Source organism: Bubalus kerabau, chromosome 16 (genome assembly GCF_029407905.1).
Source record: "Bubalus kerabau isolate K-KA32 ecotype Philippines breed swamp buffalo chromosome 16, PCC_UOA_SB_1v2, whole genome shotgun sequence".
NCBI classification, from domain to species: Eukaryota; Metazoa; Chordata; class Mammalia; order Artiodactyla; family Bovidae; genus Bubalus; species Bubalus kerabau.
The window spans coordinates 65,176,046-65,200,085 of NC_073639.1; the positions used below are offsets into that span (position 1 = coordinate 65,176,046).

At 51.7% G+C, this 24,040-nt stretch overlaps 1 protein-coding gene across 1 annotated transcript; it reads right to left on the bottom strand.

Moving 5' to 3' along the window:
• Window positions 1-2,238: 2,238 nt before the first annotated feature.
• PLBD2 (phospholipase B domain containing 2) lies at window positions 2,239-23,263 on the bottom strand. The gene is made up of 12 exons (XM_055549365.1): window positions 22,927-23,263; window positions 16,126-16,219; window positions 12,528-12,686; window positions 10,575-10,675; window positions 10,151-10,365; window positions 8,130-8,227; window positions 5,847-6,007; window positions 5,163-5,258; window positions 4,833-4,904; window positions 3,875-4,027; window positions 3,208-3,370; window positions 2,239-3,102 (listed from the first exon to the last, which is right to left on the bottom strand). Exons 1-12 carry the CDS (start codon window positions 23,214-23,216, stop codon window positions 2,935-2,937), a joined length of 1,770 nt encoding a protein of 589 aa, XP_055405340.1. The 5' UTR covers window positions 23,217-23,263; the 3' UTR covers window positions 2,239-2,934.
• Between the last annotated feature and the right edge of the window lie 777 nt (window positions 23,264-24,040).

Consider the following 24,040-nt stretch of genomic DNA (forward strand, 5'->3'; position numbering starts at 1 on the left):
GACAGGAAGGCAGCCTCATTCTACTGGGAAGACCTTCCTGATAACAGAATAATTGTATCACAGAACCACTAGGAGTGGGGTAGTGAGCCCCTTGTTCCTGAGTGCTAAGTCACTTCAATAGTGTCCGACTCTCTGCAACCCCATGGACTGTAGCCTGCCAGATTCCCGTGTCCATGGGATTTCCTAGGCAAGAATACCGGTGTGGGTTGCCTTGTCCTCCTCCAGGGGATCTCCCAACCCAGGGATCGAACTTGTGTCTCTTATGTCACCTGCATTGGCAGGCAGGTTCTTTATACCACTAGCACCACTTGGGAAGTCCCGGTGCGGGGGTGGGTGTGAACCGATGATGGACACTCAGCTCTGGTCCACGTCAAGCCAATCCTCTCAAACACAAAACCCTGTCTTCAAGGACAGCACATACTGAAGCCAGCCTATAAACCAGACAGAAGAGGAACCGCCGGGGCTGCCTTGGTCCTGCAGGGAGCACCCCCAACACCCCTGCACCACCTATAGCAGCCCCTGGGACACCTGGAGCCCCAAGTTTGAGAACCGCCCTAACCCCTCGGGTTACACACAGATCCACATGGGCTTGCAGAGGGGAAGTCTCCACCCCCACCTTGACAAAGAGCAGGTACCGTGAGATTTCAGGGAAAACCCGCCCTACTGACACGGCTACAGGCTGATTTCCAGCCAGGAGAGACAGCACATGTACCTGAAATCCAGGAGACAGGGGAAGGATGCGGGGGAAGGGACTGTTAGGGAATTTGTGGGGCATGGACATGCACACACTGCTATATTTAAAATGGATAACCAACAAGGACCTACTGTGCAGCACAGGGAACTCTGCTCAATGTTATGCGGCAGCCTGGATGGGAGGGGAGTTTGGGGGAGAATGGATGCACGTGTATGGCTGAGTCCCTTCACTGCCCACCAGAAACTGTCATAGCACTGTTTGTTAATCAGCAATACCCCAATACAAAATTAAAAGTATTAAAAAAAACATCCAGGAGACAGGAGTCAGCAAAGGGTAGGCAGGGATGGGGTATTACCAGCTGACTGGCCCCAGAATTGTTCCCAGAGGGATAGAGTCTAAAATATCAGTCAGTTCAGAGAAACCTGCCCAGAACAGGAGTCTTTCCAGCTTCTACCTATATGTGGAACTTTAAAAAGTTGAATTCCCTGGTGGTCCAGTGGTTAGGACTCCACGTACTTCCAATACAGGGGGCATATTTTCTATCCCTGTTTGGGGAACTAAGATCTCGCAAGCTGAGAGTGCAAGCAATGTGCCCCTGAAAAAAATTACACATATACATATATATAGCAAACCCACTCCCACCCCTCAACTGTGCTTTGGTTTTTCCAGAGCATTCACCAACATCATATGCACTATGTTTATTTATCTACCTCCTCAATGTAAACATCATGGGATTTTTTTTTTTTTTGGTACCTGTTGTGAGGTATCTCCAGGACCTTGTAACAGTGCCTGGCATGTTTTGAATATCTGATCAATTCTTGCTAGTGAATGAATGTTGAGTGTGTAAGGCCCACGTGGGCAATGTCATAGCCACCACTGCAGTGAATCACCCTCCTCCAAGCGTGTGCACGCGCGCACACACGCAGGGAAATGCTGCTTACGTCATTACCTATTTTAACAGTTGAGGTAATGCAGGCACAGAGAAGTACCGTAACTAGTAAGAGCTGGAGACAGGATTCGAACCCAGGCCTGACTCCAGGGCTATGTGCTTTCCTCTCCCCAAGCATAGCACGAGTCTTGTCTCCAGTGGAGGCTCTGGGTAAGATCGGATGGGGAGGGACTCTGTTGCACTGATCTGTCTTCCCCCACCGCCACCCCTGGTAGGACTCGGGAACGTGAGGGTAGGACTTGGTGGTTAACAGAGCCCTACAATAGGACACAGAACAAAGTAGGTATTCGATAAGCACATGGCTAGATGGATGGACAGATACGGGTGGATGGATACATGGGTAGATGGAGTGATAGCTGGATGATAGATGGATATGTGGATGGATGGATAAATGGAAGACGGACTGACGGACGAATGGACGGATGACCATGCGGACGGACGAGGGGTGGGTGGGTTGGCAGGTGACTGTCTGTATAGACAGACAGAAGGATGAACAGGAGGGTGCACAGGTGAACCGTCGGAACTCAAACCTGAGAAGAGAAAGGACACCGCCCCGCCGTCCCCACCGCCCCAAGAAGCACAGCACAGGGGCCTCGGCCTCTCTTGTTTAATGGTGGCACAGCCTGCAGTGCGGTTTCTGTGGCAGGGGGCCTGCGGGCCCTGCCCGGAAGCCAGGGCAGGCCGGCGCTGGGGGGCAGGGGCCACGAGCCTGGAGCCAAGGGGCTGACACTCCTGCTTGGCCCTGGGGAGAGCAGGATGCTTGGGCCCCTCCTGCCACAGGTAGCCAGAAACTTTGGTTTTTTGTAGGGTTTCCAGTTTCCGTCCTCCAGGAGGAGTAACAGGGTTTCTCCTTCCCCAGGGAGCGGACGAGCTGGGGTGGGGATGGGAGGAGTGACGCTGATCTGGAGCCGAAGCTCTAGAGCCATGGGCAGGAACAGTGCTGGGATGTAGGCATTGGGGCCTCTCCTGCCAGCCCCACTGGGGGCCCAGAACCGGGTCCCAGGACCTGAGGGTGGTAGTGAAAAAAGCAGGAGAGAGACGCAGAGGGAGACAGGGATTGCATCACCCAGCCAGGGGAAACAGTCAACGGAACCCTGGGGTTCCGTTCCCCACCCCGGAGGCCACCCAGACGAGAGTGAACCTGGCCCCGGGCCAGGTCCCCATCCGGGCACAGCAGGGCAACGATGCCCCCTCCCCTGAGGAGGAGGCAGGCGGAGGGCAGGGTGGCAGCCAGTCGGGTGGTCCCCACTGGGGTCAGCGGGGGCAGAAGGCAGCAGAGCAGAGACGGAGCTCAGTCCCAAGAGACCTCGATGGGCGAGAACTTCCAGAGGTCAGGTTGACCCATGTGCAGCATGCCGCTGAAGGGTGAAGTGCTCCACTGGAATGGAGGCAGCTGGTCCCACGTGGGGCCGCTGACTGCCAGGAGGCGCAGGGCCTTGGCCAGGGCCGTGCTGGTCACCTGCAGGTGCAGGGAGGGCAGGTGGCTAAGTCATCCCAACCCAGGAAGCCCTGCAGCTCCCCCCCAACTCTGACCCCCCCACCCACAGCCCCCCAAGCCCAGCACCTTCACGTCAATGCCCCCGTGGGAGCGCTGGTGCAGAGCCTGGAAGGGGTAGGAGCCGTTGGCAGGGTTGAGGTCGGAGCGGGCCGAGATGGCGTTCTCCCCGTTGGGCTTGGGGGTGCAAGCTTTGCACAGTGACAGGGGGTCGTGCAAGAAGTCGTTGTACCTGGACGTGGAAGGAGAGGAAACACCAGTTGTGCTGGGAGGGGAGACTGGACTCCAAGCGGCAGCCCCCTAACCCAGCCGCCTGCATTCAATGTGCCACCTGGGCTTCCATCACCCGCCTGCCTCGGCTGGTCACTCCACACCCATCACTCAGCCCTTGGCTCTGCCATCCCTCCCTCCGGGTAACCCTCTGGGCCCCCACTCCAGGCCAGGCTGGAGACCCCGCTTTGTCCCTTCACAGCATTTCCTGGAGTTCAGACAGTGCTTGCTACACGCCAACATCACTGTGAGTACGGGATGGCTCTGCAGCCCGAGGGAGAGCGTGCTCCCCGAGGACCACGGGGGCACGTTCTGTGCCCTTGGCCGTCCAAGGTCCTGCTGACGCCTCAGTCCCGCTGTTGTGGATGCATCACCCTCTGCCGCCCCCCTGGCTTGTCGGGAGGCTGAAATGAGTTACTATAAAGCCCCGCCCCACAATTCTGGGCTCCCGGTCGCCCCCTCACACCTCATAAGCCGCATCATGGAATCCAGGTCGTGCACCAGCGAGTGGTTCCGTCGGAAGATCTGGGCCCGGGGGCTCCCGTCGTAGGAGAACCAGGGCCCGTAGCGGGCCACTAGGGCCGGCAGCCCACTGGCGTTGAACACAGACTCAAAGGACCTGCCGGGGACGAGGATGGTCACTCACGACCTCCACTGACTTTACCTGGCCATGGCCTGGGAGGCAAAGAGGGCAGTCGTGCCAGGACACGAACACCAACAACCCTGACGGTCAGGATAACAATAATCATGTCTTTTGTTTGTGCTGCTGGGAAGTTTGGTGGGGTGGCCAAGTAACAGGTCTGGGCTCCAAGAGATGTGGGGTTCAAATTCTGACCTCACTACTGACCAACTATGGAACCTTGGGAACTTTAGGTACTTTCTCAAGGCCTGTTTCATCATCTGTGAAATGGGTATAGGAGCCGTGGTTACCACATGCGGTAGTTATACAGATCAAAGGAGATAATCTAGGAAGAGCACCATGAGGGGTAAGGGGTGCTGGTTGTGCAGCCGGTTAAAGCAACTCCAGCTGGGGGCCCACGGCAGGGGTCAGCACCTGAGGCAGGCCACTCCCCACCACCCTGTGGCAGATGCAGACTGGGAGACCCTACAGATGCCCACCTCACGACTGTACCCCTAAACTGTCAGGGCTTTCCTGGTGAAGAGGGGGGTGGGGTTGGTTTCTTTTTCTGAAAGAATTTTACTTTTTGTTTCTTTTCTTCCCCTCCCCCCCACCTTTGCTTGCAGGATCTTAGTTCCCCAACCAGCGGACTGAACCCACACCCCCCACAGTAGAAGCACAGAGTCTTTACCCACTGAATTGCCTGGGAAGTCCCAGGGTGGAACGAAAGAATCACCAGGGAAGGACCCCTCCTCTGCATGGAGAGCTGAGCAAAGGGAGGGGAGTACCAGGAAGCAGGACATACGGGATGTTGTAGCTGGCCCAGTAGGTCTTCTGGTAGAGTTCCGAGGTCCTGTCGGCCACCACCACCATGCCCCTGTGACCAGGAAGACAGACGGGGCGCAAATGGTGAGAGAGGGCTCCTGCAGGCACTGCCGTGCTCAAGGACCCCCGGAGGCTCCCCACTGCCCACGGGTAGATTATGTCCCAAATCTTGAGCCCAATCTGCGGCTGCCTTCTCCTCCAGGCTTGCATTCCTAAGGTCTCCCCTCCCACACACAGTTTCAGCGGCCTCCGGGCCTCTGCCAAGGTGGTTCCCTCTGCTGGGGCACCCTGCCACTTTCCCGGTACTCACGGGATCTGCTCCAGGACAGTGAGCACCCTTCTCCCAGGGCTGGGCCCGCCAGGGACGAATGCCTTGTAGTCCACGATCATCCACTGGTTGTTGTACCTGCCAGACCCCAGAAGGGAGAGCTGAACAGAGCCAGGGCTGCTGCCCCAGCCGCCTGCTGTCCCCAGGGCCACACACAGCCAGGAATCACGTGGCCAGGGTGCTCTGGGCGTGTCCGGCCATTCAACCATCACCTGGACACTGTGACTCACCCAGCTGTCCTCACGCTGTCCTCTTATCATGCTGCTTACCTGCTCCAGAGGAGTCTGTGGCTCCCTAGTGCTTATTGGAACAAAGGTCGATTCTTCTGCCCAACGTCCTAAGACCCTGTCCAATCTGGTTCTGGTGTCTCTGGCTCCCAGGGTCCCATCCACCCATGTCTACCTCCTCGGACAGCCCTCCCCACTAGCCCCAGAGCTCTCAAGTTCCACGTTTCTTCCTGGCCTTTCTCTGGGAGCCTTCCCCAGGTGGAGGAGCCTGCGAGAGAGAGGTAAACCCTTTCCTTCCCCGTGCCTCCATTTCCCCACATATGAAACAAGAGGACTCTGCAAAGAGGGTGGGGTGCGTGGCCCTGGTGCCACGTCAGGTCCCCCAGGGTCTTGAGCATTAGTGGGGAGGTTGGGTGGGGGAGCCACGGTGTCCACTCACGTGCCACTGTTGAACCTCTTAAAGATGTCGGCCCAGGAGTCCCCGTCCAAGGCCAGGCGATTGGCCACGACGTTGCGCATCCACTCCAGCACGCAGCCCTTGGGCTGCACGTACTTCCACAGGGCCGGGTTCCTGTTGCCGATGGTGGTCTCCAGGGTCACCTGCGGGAGGGACCGGGGCTGCTGCACTGAAGCATCACCTGACTCGCCGTGGGGCATGCTGCCCTTTAGTGGCAGCGCTGTCGCATCACTCGTGGCTCCGAACTGTTGACTACTTTTTTTTTTAAACTGGCCTCAGAAGCAGTATTTAGGGAGTCTACAGACGTGAGTGCAGAAACAGTACACCTTTATTTGCATTACCATCAAACCGAAACGCAGCATCTTCCACTGCTAGCGTGGGTGACACGCCAGTGTTATCAGCGGTACTTGAGACGGTCACCAACAGATGTCATGGATGTTATCCCACCATACGCAGGACTGCACACAACTCAGATCGGTTATGCTCCTTGTAACTTCCAAATTATGGCAGGTAGCCCACCTGTAACCAGTTTCTTATTTAACACGCTAATAAAGTAGCATCTCCCGGCAGACCCCAGAGACACCGCAGGCTCTGTCTCAGACCACCGCAAGGAAGCGAATAGTGAAGGGAAGCAAGTCACATGAATTTTTATCTCCCAGCTCATAAAGAAGTTGTTTCCACCATACCGTGTGTGTGTGTGCTCACTCAGTCAAGTCCAACTCTTTGTGACCCCATGGACTGCAGCCTGCCAGGCTCCTCTGTCCACGACTCTGTCCTCTGTCCAGGTAAGGATACTGGAGTGGGTTGCCATGCCCTTCTCCAGAGAATCTTCCTGACCCAGGGATTGAACTCATGTCTTCTGCATTGGCAAGTTGATTCTTTACCACTGAGCCACCTGGGAAGCCTTTCCACTATACTATAATCTATGTAATTTATTGTAAGTGTGCAATCTACTATAAATCCACTATAAATATGCAATAGTATTATGTCTTAAAAAACAATGCGCATATCTTAATTTAAAAATAGAAATGAAAAGACAAAAACAATACAAATCAAAAAAACGATTACAATAGTCATATTAAAGGTCACTGATCACAGAGCACCGTAACGAATACAATAATAATGAAAAAATGAAAAATATTGCGAGAACTACCAAAATGTGACATAGAGATACAAAATGAACAAATGCTGGTGGGAAAATGGTGTTGATAGACTTGCAGGGTTGTTAAAAACCTTCAATTTGTAAAAATCACAGTATCTGCAAAATTCAATAAAACGAGGTATGTCTGTATATTACATTAAAAGCTTACTTAAATACTATTTCGATAAATGCATGTCAATGTAATTAGTCTCCTTTATAACCCTGTATATTGGTTTATGCATTTAAAAGTATTATTCTAAGAAGGGGTTCAACAGCTCCCCAGATGGCCAAAGGAGCCCATGGCACAGAAACAGTTAAGAATCCCAATGGAAGGTAAATTTCCCATTTGGACACTTTCCAGGTAACAGAATCAAACCGGGATCAATCCTGCAAAGATCCACTGTCCTTCCCCAGGCTTCACTCTTGCTTTCCCAGCCCCAGACCACAGCAAGGGGGGCCCCTCACCCACTGCCTGGCCTCTCTCAGGCTTGTTCCCACATCTGGGGGGACTAAATGCCCTGCTCCTCTCATAGACTAATAGAAACAAAAAAGGCCTTCCATCCCCCTCACCAGGAACTGGTGTCTTCTGCATCTAGGCTGTTTTTTAAGGGATGTTTTTTTCTCCTCTGCAGTGTTGCCCTGGTGACCACAGGGCTTGCTGAAATCCACCAGGGGTGCCAGGAACAGATTTCTGAGAGTCTGGCACCCAGCCAGGAAAACGGATAAAAACAACACACTGGAATAAACAACATTTATTCAGAGAACCCGGCCAGGCTGAGAGGGGGCTTTGTGAAAAACAAGAGGAAAAGCAGAACAAGAAAGAGCAGAGTCATGGTGGAGAGAGAAATGGCTTTTCCTAAATATATAAACACCAAATGAGGTCACTTGGGCAGAGGATATTTTTAAAGGGCTCAGACCAACAATTTCCCAAGAGCTGGGTGACAATGCAGAAGTCCAGGTCAACCGCAGGGTCTGGGGCCTGGGAGCTACGTTTTTTGAGAGCACCCCCTGGTGGAGGATGGACTCATGCAGGGGTTGCGGGGGGGGTTGTCCACCTGCCGCACCTGAGCTGCCAGGTGAGAAGCTGCCTGGGCAGGAGAAAGGTAACACAGAAGATGACTCACCAGCCCACTGCCAAGGATGTAGAAGTCATCACAGGAGAAAATGGTACCAGGGTAGGATGAGAAGATCACTTTGTTGCCAGGAGCCCGGGTGGATTCCGCTGCAAGGGCGAGAGTGAACCCAAGTGGGGGCAGGGTGGGGACTGGTCAGACAAGTCCATATGAGGACCCCTGCACCTCCACCCAACAAGACTCGGGGGTCTCCAGGTGGGGCAGCAGGCATCAGAGGAAGCCCCCCACTCCATTCTTTATGAGAGTTAGCAAACCAGGCCATTTGTATAAAAGCTAGTAGCAAAATGGATATATAATTTTTTAATTATTATACCTTTTTTGGCTTTCCTTTTTTACTGCAAAAATCTACTGCAAAAAAAGATAATTCAGAGAGCAAATACCCAGGAGTCTCAGAGTACACACTCCGTGTTGGGCTGGGGGGGTGGTTATCCCCTGCTTTACCAAGGTATAACGGATAAATAAAAATTGTGCTTAAGGTTACACTCGGTGATGTTGGGACAGATGCAGACACCGTGGAAGGATGACCACCAGCAACTAATTTACACACCATCATTTCACACAGTTACCTTTGTTGTCTGTGGTGAAGACACTTAAGTTCTGCTGTCTTGGCAGGTTTCGAGTATACAGTACTGTGTTGTTAACCACAGTCACCACAGCGTGCTTCAGGGTAAGTACACTTTAAAAATCGTACTTGTCTTCTAACTGGGAGCTGGTCCTCTCTGATCAACATCTCCCTATTACGGTATGTAAGTGAGATCTAGTTCCCCCACCAGGGATTGAACCCGGGCCCCCTGCACTGGGAGCACAGAGTCTTAGCCATTGGACCACCACGACAGTCTCAAGTCTATTCATTTTTAGGAGGTCCACAGATGCACGTATAAGTGCATCCCCCCAAATCTAGACGCATCCAAACCAAAATGGCATCAGCGCTGTCCTCTTAGGAGAGGTCTGGAATATGGGAGGAGGGCATCGAGGGAGATGCATTTCTCCATCTCTAGTGCTGGAATTTGTGGCAGTGAGAACGTACTGACACATTACTGGTATAAAAAAATGTTTAAACAAATGGAACGATGAGGTACATTTTATTTAAAAGTCCAGGAAAACAAAGTAACTCAATGTTCACAGAAATGATCCCCTGTGGGTTACGGAGTGTTCCAATGACTTTGATTGTGTGTGTATTGTTTTGCTGTGTTTTCCAGTTTTCTATAACATACATGTATGACTTATGTAGGTTTTTTTTAAGACTGTTTTTTGATGTAGATCATTTTTAAAGTCTATATTGAATTTGTTACAATACTGCTTCTGCTGTTTATGTTCTGGTTTTGTGGCCTCCAGGCATGTGGGATCTCAGCTCCCTGACCAGGGATCAAACCCTCATCCCCTGCATTGGAAGGTGAAGTCTAACCACTGGACCACCAGGGAAGTCCCTATTTCCCCACTTCTTGAATCTGAACTGGTCCCTTGACTTGCTTTGAGCACCAGAATGTTGTGCCAGTTTCGGTGGGCCCTCAAGAGGCGTTCCACACTTCCCCGCCCAGATGTCACTGGAACAAGCCTGAGCTAGCCTGTGGGAGGACGAACGACCATGGAGCCCAGCTGTCACATCATCCCAGCCGACAGCAACCCCCAGACATGCAGATGAGGCCATCCTAGGTCGGCCAACCCACCCCAGCTGAATACAGAAGCACTGGTGAGCCTGGCCAAGGTCAGGAGGCTTGGTTCAGAATAGCAAAACCACACAGGTGACCCACAGACATGTGAGTAAAAACAAATGGCTATTTTAAACCTTTGTTTTAAATTTGGGGTGATTTGTTATGCAGCACTAGCTTGCTGATACACTTTGTGAGATAAAAATTAAAAGGAAATAAACAAGTTAACAATAATATGAACCCTTAGCGTGGCCTTACAGTGACCCCAGTGTATACAGGGCCAAGACCCACACCTCCTAGCACTGTGCACGCTGTGTACCGACAGACACGCCCACACACAGAGATCCACCCACACCTACCCACCTTGAGGCCCTTCTCTGAACTGGAACCAGTATTTCTTCATGATGCGCAGCATGTACTGGTAGGAATGCCAGGTGTTGTGGGCAACCAGGAGGTCACTCTGGCCAGGCAGCAGTTTGATGAGGGCAGAACAGGAGCCAGAGCCCATAGCATGGTTGGTCTTGGTCTTATTCAGGGCCACCTCTAAGTCTTCAAGGTCCCCAGAGATCTGCAACAGGCTGTGGAGGGCCAGGGTGCTGGAGGGCTACCACACCTGCATTATGTACCCATTTCACAGAGGAGGAAGCTGAGGCACTGGGAGATCTGGCAACCGGTCCGAGGCCACGTAGCCAGGAAGTGGCAGGGCTGGTACTGGAACCCGGGCCAGTCTGACTGCAAGGCGCATGGCCCTCTCCCCTGCCCTGTGCACTCTGGGGGTGGCACTTACAGGAACCCCAAGGGTTTGATGGTAAACTTCCCAGTTGGAAAGGCCACACTGCCTTCATAGCTGTCCTCCAGGCCCTTCAGCTGCAGGAGGGTCAGCCGCACCTGGGGAGGGGGGCAAGGGGTGGGGGCAGAGGGAGGGTGAGGCCTCTCTCCCAGGCTCATACCTTCTCCTGCAATGGTGGGGGGAGGGTCTGGCAAGAGAGGCTCAGATGCACCCTCCAGGCTCCAGCCAGCCCTGACCCCCTCCTTAACCACAGCCACCCCTCCAAGCTAAGCACCCTCCTGCCATCACCTAACTGCATGTCTCCATTCTGTGCCAACCCCAAGCCACCCCCTATAAGGGCCCAGCCCAAAGCCACCTCCTCCAGGAAGCCTCCCAGCCTGCCCTGGCCCACTGTGGACTGCTCCCTGTTCTGAGTTTTGTTACTGGCTATGCTGCTGGCTCAGGGCACTGGTCTCACATGGCTGACTTCTCCCCACTGTCACTGTCATTTTCTGTAACCACGGAGTACAACACTGGGTCCCCCATGGGGCCTTGGCCTGGGCTGAACATACACCAGGCACTTAGCAAGTATCTGTAAGACAGATGGACAAAAGGCCAGATGGATGGACGAGCAGGACTGATAGATGGTGGCTGCTGAAGTAAACAAGAGGACGGAAAGAAAGGCAATTATCTATATGGACAGGAAGGTGGAGAGGAGAACAGATGCTCAGGCAGGTGCTGAAGTAGACGCACAGGACAGGATGGATGCATTCCCTCATCTGTCAGTACGCAACAAACCTTCGCTTACCGAGCACCGACAATGTGCCAGCCCCTGTGCTAGGTGCTAGGGCCCGCACAGCGGCCTTGTACCTTGCCTGGTCCTCACGGGGCCTGAGTCCGGTTGGAGACAGGCACTGAATGCCCTGTAAGAGTGCTACCAGGAAGGGCAGAGAGGGCAGGCGGCCGTGAGGAGTGGTGGTGGGGGCCGGACGGAGGGGGAGGAAGAAGAGCGTTCCAGGCAGAAGGAACAGCACTTTCTAAAGCCCCGAGGCAAGAGGTAACACATCTTCCTCAAGGAACTGGGAGGAGGCCAGAGGCTGGAGCACAGATCAAGGTCAACAGGCTGGGGAGGGAGAGGGTGCCGGGGGCTTCTGAGGCCACATTATGGGCTGCGGCATCACCCTGGAACAACAGGGCAGCCCCTGGTGAGATTTACGAAGAGCCGAGACAGAGCAGAGGGGATGGGCCAATAGATGGACAGACGGATGAGTGCCAAGACTCTGATCAGAAAGATGAGGAATGAAGCAGGGAAGGTGGTCAGTCAGCAAGACGGCTAGACAGGTAGAAGGGAGGGCAGATGGACAGACAGGTAGATGATGAACCACGACAGGTAACCAAACAGCATATAGCAACAAGGTGGGTGGACAGAAGATCTTGACGACAGGGCTAAGACGGGCAGGTAGGTGACAGATGGATGAATAAGAAGAGAGTGAAAGATGGACAGGCTTGTGGAGGGTGGACAAATGAGCTGACAAACGAGATGCATGGATGGGTAAATGGATGGACAGATGGAAGAATGGGCAGGTGGATGGAGAGATGGATGGAAGAATGGGCAGGTGGATGGAGAGATGGATGGATGGGTGGGTGGGTGGAGAGATGGATGGAAGAATGGGCGGGTGGATGGAGAGATGGATGGATAGGTCGGTGGAGAGATGGATGTATAGGAGGGAGAAAGGGAAGGGTGGACATGGAGGGAGGGAAGAGTGGACAGATGTGAGAATGGACAGGCAGGCAGATGGGCAGGCAGATGGGTGGGTGGGTGGATGGGTGAGGGAGGGAGGAAGGAAGGGCTGGCTGACAGGAGTGGGAGACAGGTTGGCCAGTGGAACAGCGGCAACTGCAGTGGCAGCAGGTCCCTGAAACTGACCCAACCTGCTGCCCCAGCCCCCCGCGCATGGGGGCTGCGCCCACCTGGTGCCAGTAAGCAGAGCCATTGTTCAGCTCCATCTCTTTCTGCATCCACTCCAGGTTGGCCTCTAGGAAGTTCTTGAGCCTCTCGCAGTAACCGACTTCATACTCGAAGGGGCCGCAGTAATTCACCACCGTGTTCATCCAGTACATGTAGATGAGCTAGGGGCAGAGGGGGAGTGAGGTGGGTGAGGGCAGGGGTGGGGCAGCAGGGCTGCTCTCTTCCCTGAGGACCCCCTGACCCCCCACTCGGGCTCAGAGCCCCCACTCCCATCCAGATCTCCAGAGAGTCCAGGAGCCCTGGTGGGGACACCCCTGCACCTTTGCCCATGCCGGCTTCTGTCCCCCAGGGCCCTCCTCACCCAGCCAGCTCTTACTCCCTCCCAACAGGGCTCAATGCCCCTGGCCGCCTCCTTCTTCTGAATGCCTTCAGCATTCACCGTCTGTCCTAGATGATGCCTCTTTTGCTACTGGGGACCCCCACCCTCACCCCACCCTCACCGCAATCTATACATGTGGTCGGTCAGTCAATGTCCAATTTCGTAGAGTACCTACTATGTCCTGCCTCAAGCACTGAGGACACCACCGTGAACTTGGCAAGAGAATCTCGTGCCAGTTCTCCCTGCCCCCGCTGTCACATGAACTAGTCTGGACCGGGCTGGAGGGTCAAAGACCACAAGACCCCGGTCGCCTCCACCACCCCAGCTGATCCACCTCCCTTGGGGGCCAGTGTACAAGCTCAGGGAGATAACATGGGCAAAGCGCCTGGCACGTGTGTCTGGGCTTCCTCACGTGAGAACCACATTGGGCCTTGCCTCCGTGTTCCTGGCTCAGGCTACGAGGACCATGAGAGGTGGAATTGTGCCTCATTTACCACTGGGCACCCCAAACCATGAGGGCCTGACCCAGTGTCTGACCTCTCCCCAGACATCGAGGTCCCAGGAGGGCACCTCAACTGCAACTGGGGGTCAAAAAGAGGAGAGGGAGTTTACAGAAGGCTGTCGGCCGTACCCCGTCTCCTTGACGCGCTCTGTCCCCCTCACCACTATGCGTCTCAGACCCACCACGCTGCGTGTCCATTTTCACGGCTCTATCATCCTGCACTGTGTTTGGTACCGCAAGCCGGTTGCCCGGGGGCTACCTGCTGGTGGCATTTGAGTGTTCCCGCCTCGGAGGCTACTCTGAACCCCTCACATGCATCCTCGGGTCATCTCTAGGGTACATGCCTGAGGAGCGGGGCCACTGGGTCCTAAGGGATGTGTGCGTTCAACTCTACAGGCTAACACCGACTTATTGTCCAGCAGGGGTGTCACATCCCCACGCACCCTGTGGGAGCACGGCTGGCACACCACAGCCTCACCCATTCCCCATGCCTTCTGAAAGGTGTGACTACCACTTTTAAACAGCCCCAAAGCAGTTAAAGCAACACAAAATCTTGTTTATGGTTTCATCAAATGTAGTAAAACCAATTTAACCCAAGGAAGGGAATGGAAATAACCTGGTCCACTCACTGATGAATGGATAAATAAAACTGTCTATCCCTAAGATGCGATATCATTCGGCCATAAAAAGGAATAAAGTTCTAACACACACTAAAACGTGCAGGAACCTTGAAAACAAGTGAAAGAAGCCAGTCGCACAAGGCCACATATTGTATGATTTCTTTCATAGGAATTGTCCAGAATAAGCCAATCCGTAGAGACAGAAAGTAGATTAGCGGTTGCCAGGGGCTGGGTGGAGGGGTGGAAAGGGAGGGGACTGCTAACGGGTATGGGGTTTCTTCCTGGGGTGGTGAGAATGTTCTGGAATTAAGATAGTGGTGGTGGTCGTGTAACCTTACGAATATAGTAAAAACCACTGGAGTGTACACATTTTAAAATGGTGAATTTTACGGCACGTGAATTCTATCTCAATAAAAATGAATGAATGAATGAAAGGGAATGGGAACGGCAGCCACCCCGTGTAGTTTGGTGTGTGTCTCTGGGCTAGGGGAGGCAGGGAATGGTGTTGAGAAGGGGGTTTCAATTAATATTAGTAACGTTCCAGGGTTTAGTTGGGGCGTTTATTTTATTATTAAGCTTTGTAACTTGGAAACGCGTGCTGGGGGCCAGCGTGAGGCACTCCGCCCGTGGCAAAGGTCATGAGGAAGGAGGCTTGGCATACGCAAAGGCGGGATCGAGCCTCAGGAGTCCCCCTGGAAATCCTCGAGCATCTACCCCCATAACCAGAGCCTGCCTACTTTACTACTTTGTGCTCTCACCTACACCTCTGACTTTACGGGGGGCTGTCCCCACCACCTCTTTCAGAGAAGGAGTTAACTTAGAGCTCCAGTTAATAATAATTCCTGGGCGTGACAAGAGTGTTTTAACCTACAAACTCCTCTGAAGGTTCTCTAGCCTGCCTGACAGGCTTGTCCGGCCACATGTGATTGCTCAACCGTGAGAAGCATGAGATGCTTTAAACTTTCTAAAAACAGGTTCCTTAGAAAAGTTAGAAAACCATTAGTATAAGTATAGTGGGCTGATTAGAAATTGTATTGGTGAAGGGTTTTTCATTTGTTGAGCCAATGTTCGCTGCTAAGTCTCCACATCCCCTGCCCTTATACACATTAATGAATATATAGAAGAAATAAGTATTAACCTTTGATATTAATCATGTTGGACCTTAGGCTAAGTAAATTCTTTCCTTAATTAAAACCCACTACACCCTCACCCTATAGGAATGTAACTTTATCTGGTACCTTCGGAAGGTGGAATCTTTTTTAAGAATAATCACCCCTGGAGAAATAAGTGTCCTGGTTGACTGACCACTGTCACAAGGAGAGGGTCATAAATTGTCAGCAGGCCCTCTGGCCACAAGATGATGTAACACCCCTAAGACCTCTGTATACATTTGTATGAAGCACCTGACTTTGATAAAAGTCAGGACTGCTGACCCCGTGTGACTTTTGCATAACATCTCAGTGTATAAAAGTAGACCACGGAAAATAAAGAATTGGGATCAGTTCCTCGAAAAACTGGTCTGCCCATGTCTCTCTCTCTCAAACTCTGGCTGAGTCTCCATCTGGAGCGCGGAACTTGCCATGCTTACTAATTATGCCTGGGCTTCTAAAATCCGACAGGGGAGGCCTCAGTGTCTCCTCTCCTTCGGGAGAATAGAAGGACGCCTGCGCCCTACGTAAGTGGTGCAAGCTTCTTGTCTTGAAGTTTTATTGGTCTCCCGCGTAAACCAAGCTACTCAGCCTCTTTTCTCCACTGAATTTTCCTACTGAGCTATCCTCATTCTATTACTCTTTACATCTCTAATTAATATCTAATTGAAGCTATTGTATTCTGATCCTCGCCGACGCCATCCCCACTTCGAACTCCCTGGATCAGCCGGGGCTGGACCCCGGCAAACGCATTATGTGTTTTCACACGCATCAAAGAGTACCCGGGGTAAATGTTCAACAAAAACAGGTGAGCCTTTTCTTCCCAACTGGATGGAAGGTTGGAGGTGGGGAGAGCCCCCTACGCACATCTCAGACCCCTCTGAAGCTCTCTAGGGAACACACTTGCTGGGTGGGGGGAGTCCAGGGTTCCCCGACTGACCAGGCCCTCACCTCCTCGGACACAGCGGCCTCCACCACGCCCGCAGCATAGGCCTGCAGACTGTCATTGAAGCGGCCGTTCGTGTGCAGCTCCAGAAAGGCCCACCTGCAGAGGAAGAGAGGGGGACACCTGGTCAGCGAGGGGGTGAGCGTGAAACGGGCGCTCAGCTCGGCTTGCGGCTATCTGCAGCTTTAAACCACAGAAAACAACTCAGTGACGAACTGCCATTCACATGGATGTCTGTCAGTCTGCCTCCGTGCACATCTCAGGCTGAGTCCCTAAAAACGGAACTGCTGGGTCAAAGGATACATGGATTTTTATTCTTAACAGATGCTTACAAACAGAACTGAACTAACCCTTACTTCCTGCCCTGCCCCCATAATACAGCTACTCCCTAGTCCTTAGTCCTTAAAGGTGAAGGGGTTAGTTCTTACCAAAGGAATACGAGAGCCATGGACTTCCAGGTAATGACTCACACAGAATCACAGATAAGGACAGGAAAACACAAGAGCCTAGAATAAAGGTCTTAAATTTTAAGGAAAGCAGAAGACAAAGAGAGCCTGGGCTCTCTCAGGCTGACTTTGAATCCTCAGGTCTGTTACTGACTGTGTACCTTTGGGCAAATTGCCCTCTGTGGGCCTCCGCTTTCTCATCTGTAAAATGGGCAAAGTGACTCCCACTTCAGAGGTTTGCCATGGCAGGTGCCAGAAGAGAACTCACGTTTTACAGCCACTAAATAGGTGTCTTATTACAAATCTGAGAGGGGAGGTTTGGAGTGATCCAGTAGATTTGGTGAATTTCAAACAGGGCCCAGTATGTAGATTCACTTATGACCAAAAAAAAAAAAAAAAAAATCACAGGGAATCAAGAGAGAATGTATACAAATTACCTAAAACCAAAAAAGCTGTTCAGATGCTAAGTCTTGGTGATAACTGAAAGGTCAGTGGCCTTCCTCCAGACAGCCCCTCCTTAAAAGCTCTCTGGCGGGGAGCAGGCTCAGTTAGGGCCATGGACTCAGGCAGTGGCTGAGAACCCACCTGTGACCCGGACTCTCACAGCCCTTATGGAGCCGTAGGAGGGTCCTTGTTCACAGCAACCTTTTTTTTTCTGGCTGTACTGCTTGGCTTGCAGGATCTTAGTTCCCCAATCAGGGATAGAACCCGTGCCCTCTGCAGTAGAAGCTCAGTCTTAATCACTGGACCACCAGGGAAATCCCTGGCATTTCTGAGTAGAGCTGGAGAAACCTGGACCCTCTCGAAACATCTGGTGTTAGGGGCCTAACACAATAACCTACCCATAGACGTAGTGGGCATAGAGAACCTCGTGGCAGGCTGCCATGTGTAAGGAGGTGTCAGACACTAGGATTTTTCTTTTTTTCCTCCAAAAAATAAAAAACAGGATTAGAGAAGGACAAATGGTAGATTCAGGATTACCTCATGTTCAAAAGCATTACACACACACAGAGACATACACCAGTACACATACACATATATATATATATATATATATATGTTTTGGCCTGTTAGGCACAGAAAATTCTAGAAGAAAGAACTCACAGTGGTTTTCTATATGAAAAGAAAGAATGGGGGCACGGTTTATCTTCCACATCCCATCTTACCTTTCTAAACTGCTAGAATTTTTTTTTACCATGAATAGTTAAGTGTGTGCTCAGTCATGTCCGACTTTCTGCAACCCCATGGACTGTAGTCCACCAGACACCTCTCTCCATAGGATTTTACAGGCAATACTGGAGTGGGTTGCCATTTCCTTCTCCAGGGGATCTTCCCAACCCATGGATCAAACCCACATCTCTTGTATCTCCTGCATTGGCAGATGGATTCCTTACAACTAGCGCTACCTGGGAAGCCCAGAACAATTAAGTACTATTAACTATTAACCTAATAATTAAGTACAAAAATATAAAAGAATGCAGCATGACTCTTTCAAGCTGGATGAAAAGGAAAAGAATGAGTGGACAGGAATAACCCACTACGAGCCAGGCCACGGTACTGTAAACAAGGAATGAGTCAAGACAGTGCCCTGTTCAAGACAGTGCCTCCTGCATTCCTGCCTGGGCTGCCTTATTCCAAAGGGCAACCAGGGTGATTCCATTTGGATGGTGAAGCTTATTAACTTCACCAGAGTCCCCAAAAATCTGGTCAGGTGGGTTTCAGCCTATCTTTCCAGAACACCTTGGAAAGACCTTGGAAAGGATTTCAGTGCTGAAGCCCCTGAGGCTGATTTCTGAGGATCCTTCTGTTGCTTCAGGCCCTAAGCCCTTATCAAATGATTCTTTTCCAGAACCTTGCAAGGCTGTCACCATTCTCACCACGAAAGAGAGTCAGCTGCTGCTGATCACCTGTAGTAAGTGTCCGGGTAGAGATCTGAAACTAGATCTCTCTGATGTTAAACCTGAAACCTTGCTGCAAACCAAACCTTCGTACTTTTTCAGCCTCAGTTTTCCCATCTGTAAAATGGGAAGGTTTTGGACATCAGCAAATGACTTCTGGAATCCCTCACTGCCATGCTGGCTGACAAGTTTGAGATACTATCCCAGTTCCTGGACAAAAAACCAAAAACACAACAACAATAACAACAAAAAACAAACTACTGAGAAGACAGTGTTTCTAAAGAAAAATGTTCCCATTAGACTACTCTTGATTCAGAGATCATGGCCTTCCTGCTTGTTTGGTTCTAAAATAGCTGATCGCTTTAGAAGATGAAAAGGGAAGAGATCGATGAATATTGTTCTGGTTTGTTTCTAATGCACTTCCTTGACAAAAATAAAAAGTCAGCTGCACTGAATCTATTTCCTCAATATTTTTTTTTTTTTCTGGGAAGTCTATGGCCCACACTGTGATTTTATGTCAGGGGCAACAAATACGTCTGAGATGACGCCAGGGTTTAATGAAGAGGCCACGTTTGAGAAGAAAAAGCCAGACCATTCTTATGAAATGAGCATGTGTGCATGCTCAATTGCCCAGTCGTGTCTGACTCTTTTGCAGCCCCATGGACTGTACCCCACCAGGCTCTTCTGTCCATGATTTCCCAGGCAAGAATACTGGAGTGGGTTGTCATTTCCTTCTCCAGGGGATCTTCCCAACCCAGGGATCGAACCCATGTCTCCTGCGTTGGCAGGTGGATTCTTTACCACTGAACTACCAGGGAAGCCCATGACATGAGCAGGTCACAAATCTCCCTTCCCCATCACTGCCGTTTCAGCGTATAGCGTGCCCTGGACATCCTCTACTATGTGGGATGTACTACCGTATCTGTGGCTATCACTCCTTTTCCATTTATGATGGTGTGTGAAGAAGGCTGAGTGCCAAAGAACTGATGCTTTTGAACTGTGGTGTTGGAGAAGACTCTTGAGAGTCCCTTGGACTGCAAGGAGATCCAACCAGTCCATACTAAAGGAGATCAGCCCTGGGATTTCTTTGGAGGGAATGATGCTAAAGCTGAAACTCCAGTACTTTAGCCACCTCATGAGAAGGGTTGACTTACTGGAAAAGATTCTGATGCTGGGAGGGATGGGGGGCAGGAGGAGAAGGGGACGACAGAGGATGAGATGGCTGGATGGCATCACTGACTCGATGGAGGTGAGTCTGAGTGAACTCCAGGAGTTGGTGATGGACAGAGAGGCCTGGCGTGCTGTGATTCATGGGGTCGCAAAGAGTCAGACATGACTGAGCGACTGAACTGAACTGAACTGAAGTTGATCTTTTGTGACTTTTCAAAGAAACAGTTGGATAACAAATAAGAACCTGCTGTAGAGCACAAGGAACTCTATTCAATACTTTTTAAAGGCCTGTGTGGGAAAAGAATCTTAAGAAAAAAAAAAGAGTGGATATATGTATACATATAATGGATTCAATTTGCTATATACTTAAAACTAACACAACATTGTAAATCAACTATACTTCAATAAACATTTTTTTAAAAGAGTTGGGTAATAATTAGCCATTTTACTGGGCTGTGTTTCTGCTTGTTGGGTGGTAGATTTGGGTTGTTTCCCAGCTTCCTATTAGGTTAATTCCCTCTTATTGGTATTTACTTCCTCTCTTAACTTGAAGGCAATTTAGATCAAATAGCTGGTTGGGGGGGATCAGGTCAGAAAAGGTAAGGTTGGAGGGGTCAGCCTCCCCAGGACCAAGGCCAGAGCCAGGCTGGGGCAGGCGCTGCCTCTGGGGGCATCTCTGATCCGCCAAGTGTCAAGTCCTAAATGTTTCAGGCTTCCTGGGGAGTGTCAGTCCAGTCAGATATGGCACAACTGAAAGAAGAGAGATTATGGGTGAAGGGACCATGTAAGTTATCCTGAAAATTCCAGATCTGGTGAAAACTCAGGGACAGAAAGGAAGGAAAGATATCAATTCTAGGCGAACAGAAGAGTCAAATCATGATTTCCACTCTCCAAAAACTGAGACAAGTCAGCCGACCCCAGATCAGAGGTTTGGGTGCTTAGTAAAGAGGATCCCCCAGCTGTCTTTCTTACATCTCACTCCTGAGTTCTCAAGAGAGTATCTTTGGGAGGAATTCCCTGGTGGTCTAGCGGTTAAGATTTGGTGCTTTCACTTCCATAGCCTGGGTTCAATTCTTGGTCCAGAAACTGAGATCCTACAAGCTGCAGAGCACAGCCAAAAAAAATTTAAAAAAAGAGGGTGTCTGAGGGCTTCAGTTTTCCAGCTTATAAAATGGGGGCTTCCCATGCAATTTTCCCTCCACCATAGTCCCAAATGCTGTCAGACCCAGAAGGAAAGGGGCAGAGTGGACAGAAAAGATGCTGGAACAGTGAAGTGAGAACAAGGAGTGTAGAAGAGACCAGGGTTCACTTCTCAGTTTCCCCAACTGTAAAATAGGGGCAGAAGACACCCATTTCTTTTCTCTTTCATTCACTCCTTCCTTTAGTAAATAAACAGAGGTACTCTGTGATCCCCCTGAATTTTCCTTCGAACACCACCTTCAAGGGAGGAAACAGGCTCAGACAGGTGAAGTGATTTGCCCAAGTCACACAGCACCAGAGCTGAGCCTGGAAGAACTTTCCATCCAGAACAATCATGGGAGCCCTCTCCCCACTTTTCTGTTTTCCATAATTGACAGCAACACAGCCCAGTGGGTAACTGCTGGGGCCAAAGCCCCTCTCCCATGTTGAGCCTTACCTCTGTGCCTCCTCCCAGCTGATATCCAGGCAAAGACTGTCATTCTCTCTTAGCTCTGCTGCTGCTAAGTCACTTCTGCTGCTGCTGCTGCTTCTAAGTCGCTTCAGTCGTGTCCGACTCTGTGCGACCCCATAGACGGCAGCCCACCAGGCTCCCCTGTCCCTGGGATTCTCCAGGCAAGAACACTGGAGTGGGTTGCCATTTCCTTCTCCAATGCATGAAAGTGAAAAGTGAAAGTGAAGTCGCTCAGTCATGTCCGACTCTTAGTGACCCCATGGACTACAGCCTACCAGGCTCCTCCGTCCATGAGATTTTCCAGGCAAGAGTACTGGAGTGGGGTCCCAGTGCCTTCTCCGTTAGCTCTGCTAAGCAGGGCCAAAAATATATGAGTCAGCAGGGACTGGGTCACCAGATTCTAGAGTGATATCCCACAGAGTTCTGGTTTCTTTGTAGATGCCAGCCTACCCTGTGGCTTCCTCTCCCTGGGAGCCCTCCCAGATTAGCCCCACTCAGCTCCTGTGTCTGCAGTAAATCCTCTTCCCACAATCTCAAGTCTATCTGTCTATCTAACACCCTCCCAAGTGCCATAAAGCCCCAGAACTGGGGTGTCCTCAGTGTCCTGTGTCTCCCCAACACCTGCAGGAATGAATGCATGCCAGAAAACTGGATGAGTCCAGGATGGGATAGTGTGGGCAGGGCCTAGGGGACACAGAGTTCCCTAAGACCTCCAACAGCCTGGAGCCTGGGCCTGGGCCTTGCTGACAAGCCTATGAGGCAGATGTTCCCCACTTCCAGGATTTTCCCTCCTCAGAGTTTCCCCCACTGAATGGGGGCCCCCTCAACTCTGTGTCCCCATGGCCAAGCACACCAGGTGAGTGAATGAATGAATGAATGGGCACAGGCCCTGGTACAAGGCCTGAGAAAGGCACTGCCCAACTTCCCAGGCAGAGCATATCCTCAAATTCCAAGCCACAAGATGGGGAAATGAGAGCCCAGACAGAGGAGTTAGGTAAGAGCCAGACATCAGAATGACAGCCCAGACCCCAGTGACAAGGACAGTGACGGTGACTGCCAAAGACGGAGTCCTTGGCTCCATACTAAGCATCTGGACAAGCGACTTTCCCCTGGACCAGGAGAGAGGAGGGAAGCGGGGAGCAGAAGCCAAGCAAGGATACCATCTGGGTCTTTGTGAATTTGGGGACTCTCTGTTTTCAGACTGGCCTAGAATCCAAGCTCAGTCCTGCTGCTCTGGTTCCAGAAAGGAGGCAGGTGGAGCTGGCACCCACAGGGTAATCTACAAACAAGGAAGTGAGAATTTCTCCTGGAGAGGTACTACTATCCCTCCGGTCCCTGGGAGTGAGACGGGGGTTGGAGAAGGAAAGTGCTGGCCTACGTGGGGATTACTGTGTCGCCAGGGAAACAGAGGTCCTCTCATCCCTGGCTGAAGGCAAAGGACTGGCCCCTGTGAGCTGAGGGAGGCTGCACTGGCCCCACCCAACCACGGCGCTGCAGCCTCAGAGGAGGGAAACTGACCCGCAGGGAGACAAGGATAGGACTCGGTCACCGGCAGGAGGCCAGTCCTAGGGGCCGGCGAGGCCCGGCGCCCACGCAACTTCCTCCCCCGGCCGGCCCGCGCGAAATCCGGCCAACCCTTACCCGGTCTCGCGGATGGCGTTGGTAAGGTTGGCCCAGGCTACGGCGTCAGGGTGGCGGCCATCCACCAGGCGCAGCTGGCCCGTCTCGGGGTCCAGGAGCAGCGAGCGACAGCGGGAGGCGGGCGGAACCGGCATCCCCCGTCCCCGTTGGCCCCTCGGGGTCGGGATCGCGCCGGTCAGGCCACTCAGGAACAGCCCGACCAGCAGGGCCAGCACCAGGGCCAGCGCCAGCGCCCGCGTCACTGCCCGGGCCAGGCGGCCGCCCGGGGAGCCATACATCGGGGCCACCATGACGGCGCGGAGCTGGGCGCCGCAGCCCGGCTCACGTGACAGCACTCCTCTGCGGAGGGCGGGGCCTGGGCGAGCTGGGAAGGGCTGGATACAGCAGGAGGCGGGGCTTGGGCCAAGCCTTTCCGGGTGGGCGGTGCCCTGGGGGCGGCACGTGAAGGGCGGGGCCATCTTAAAGGGGCCAGGCACCCTCCTTTGCCTACTCAAACCTTGCCGTAGCACTTTTCCTCCCAACTTTTTTTTTTCTTTTTCTGAGATTGAGGGATCTTAGTTCCCCAACCAGGGATAGAATCCAGGCCCTTGGCAGTGAGAACACGGAGCCCTAACCACTGGACCACCAGGGAATTCCTCCAACTTTTTATTTTTCAAAATTTTGAACCTCAAGAAAAGTTGCAAGAATAGTGAAATAAATACTCATATGCCTGCCATCAATTGCTAACATTTTGTCACATTTTATTAATTTTCTCTAATATATATTAAAAATATAATATATTATTTTTATAAATATATATATTTGCTCAACCATTTGCAAGTTAACTGAAGACATCGTGTCTGATCAACCCTAAAAACTACAGATGATCATATAGGAAAAAAGATATCATCCTTCATAACCACAATACCATTATAACATTCAGGAAATTTACCATTTACTAACACTAGTAAAGTAATGCTCAAAATTCTCCAAACCAGGCTTCAGCAGTACGTGAACCATGAACTTCCAGATGTTCAACCTGGTTTTAGAAAAGGCAGAGGAACCAGAGATCAAATTGCCAACATCCACTGGATCGTCGAAAAAGCAAGAGTTCAGAAAAACATCTATTTCTGCT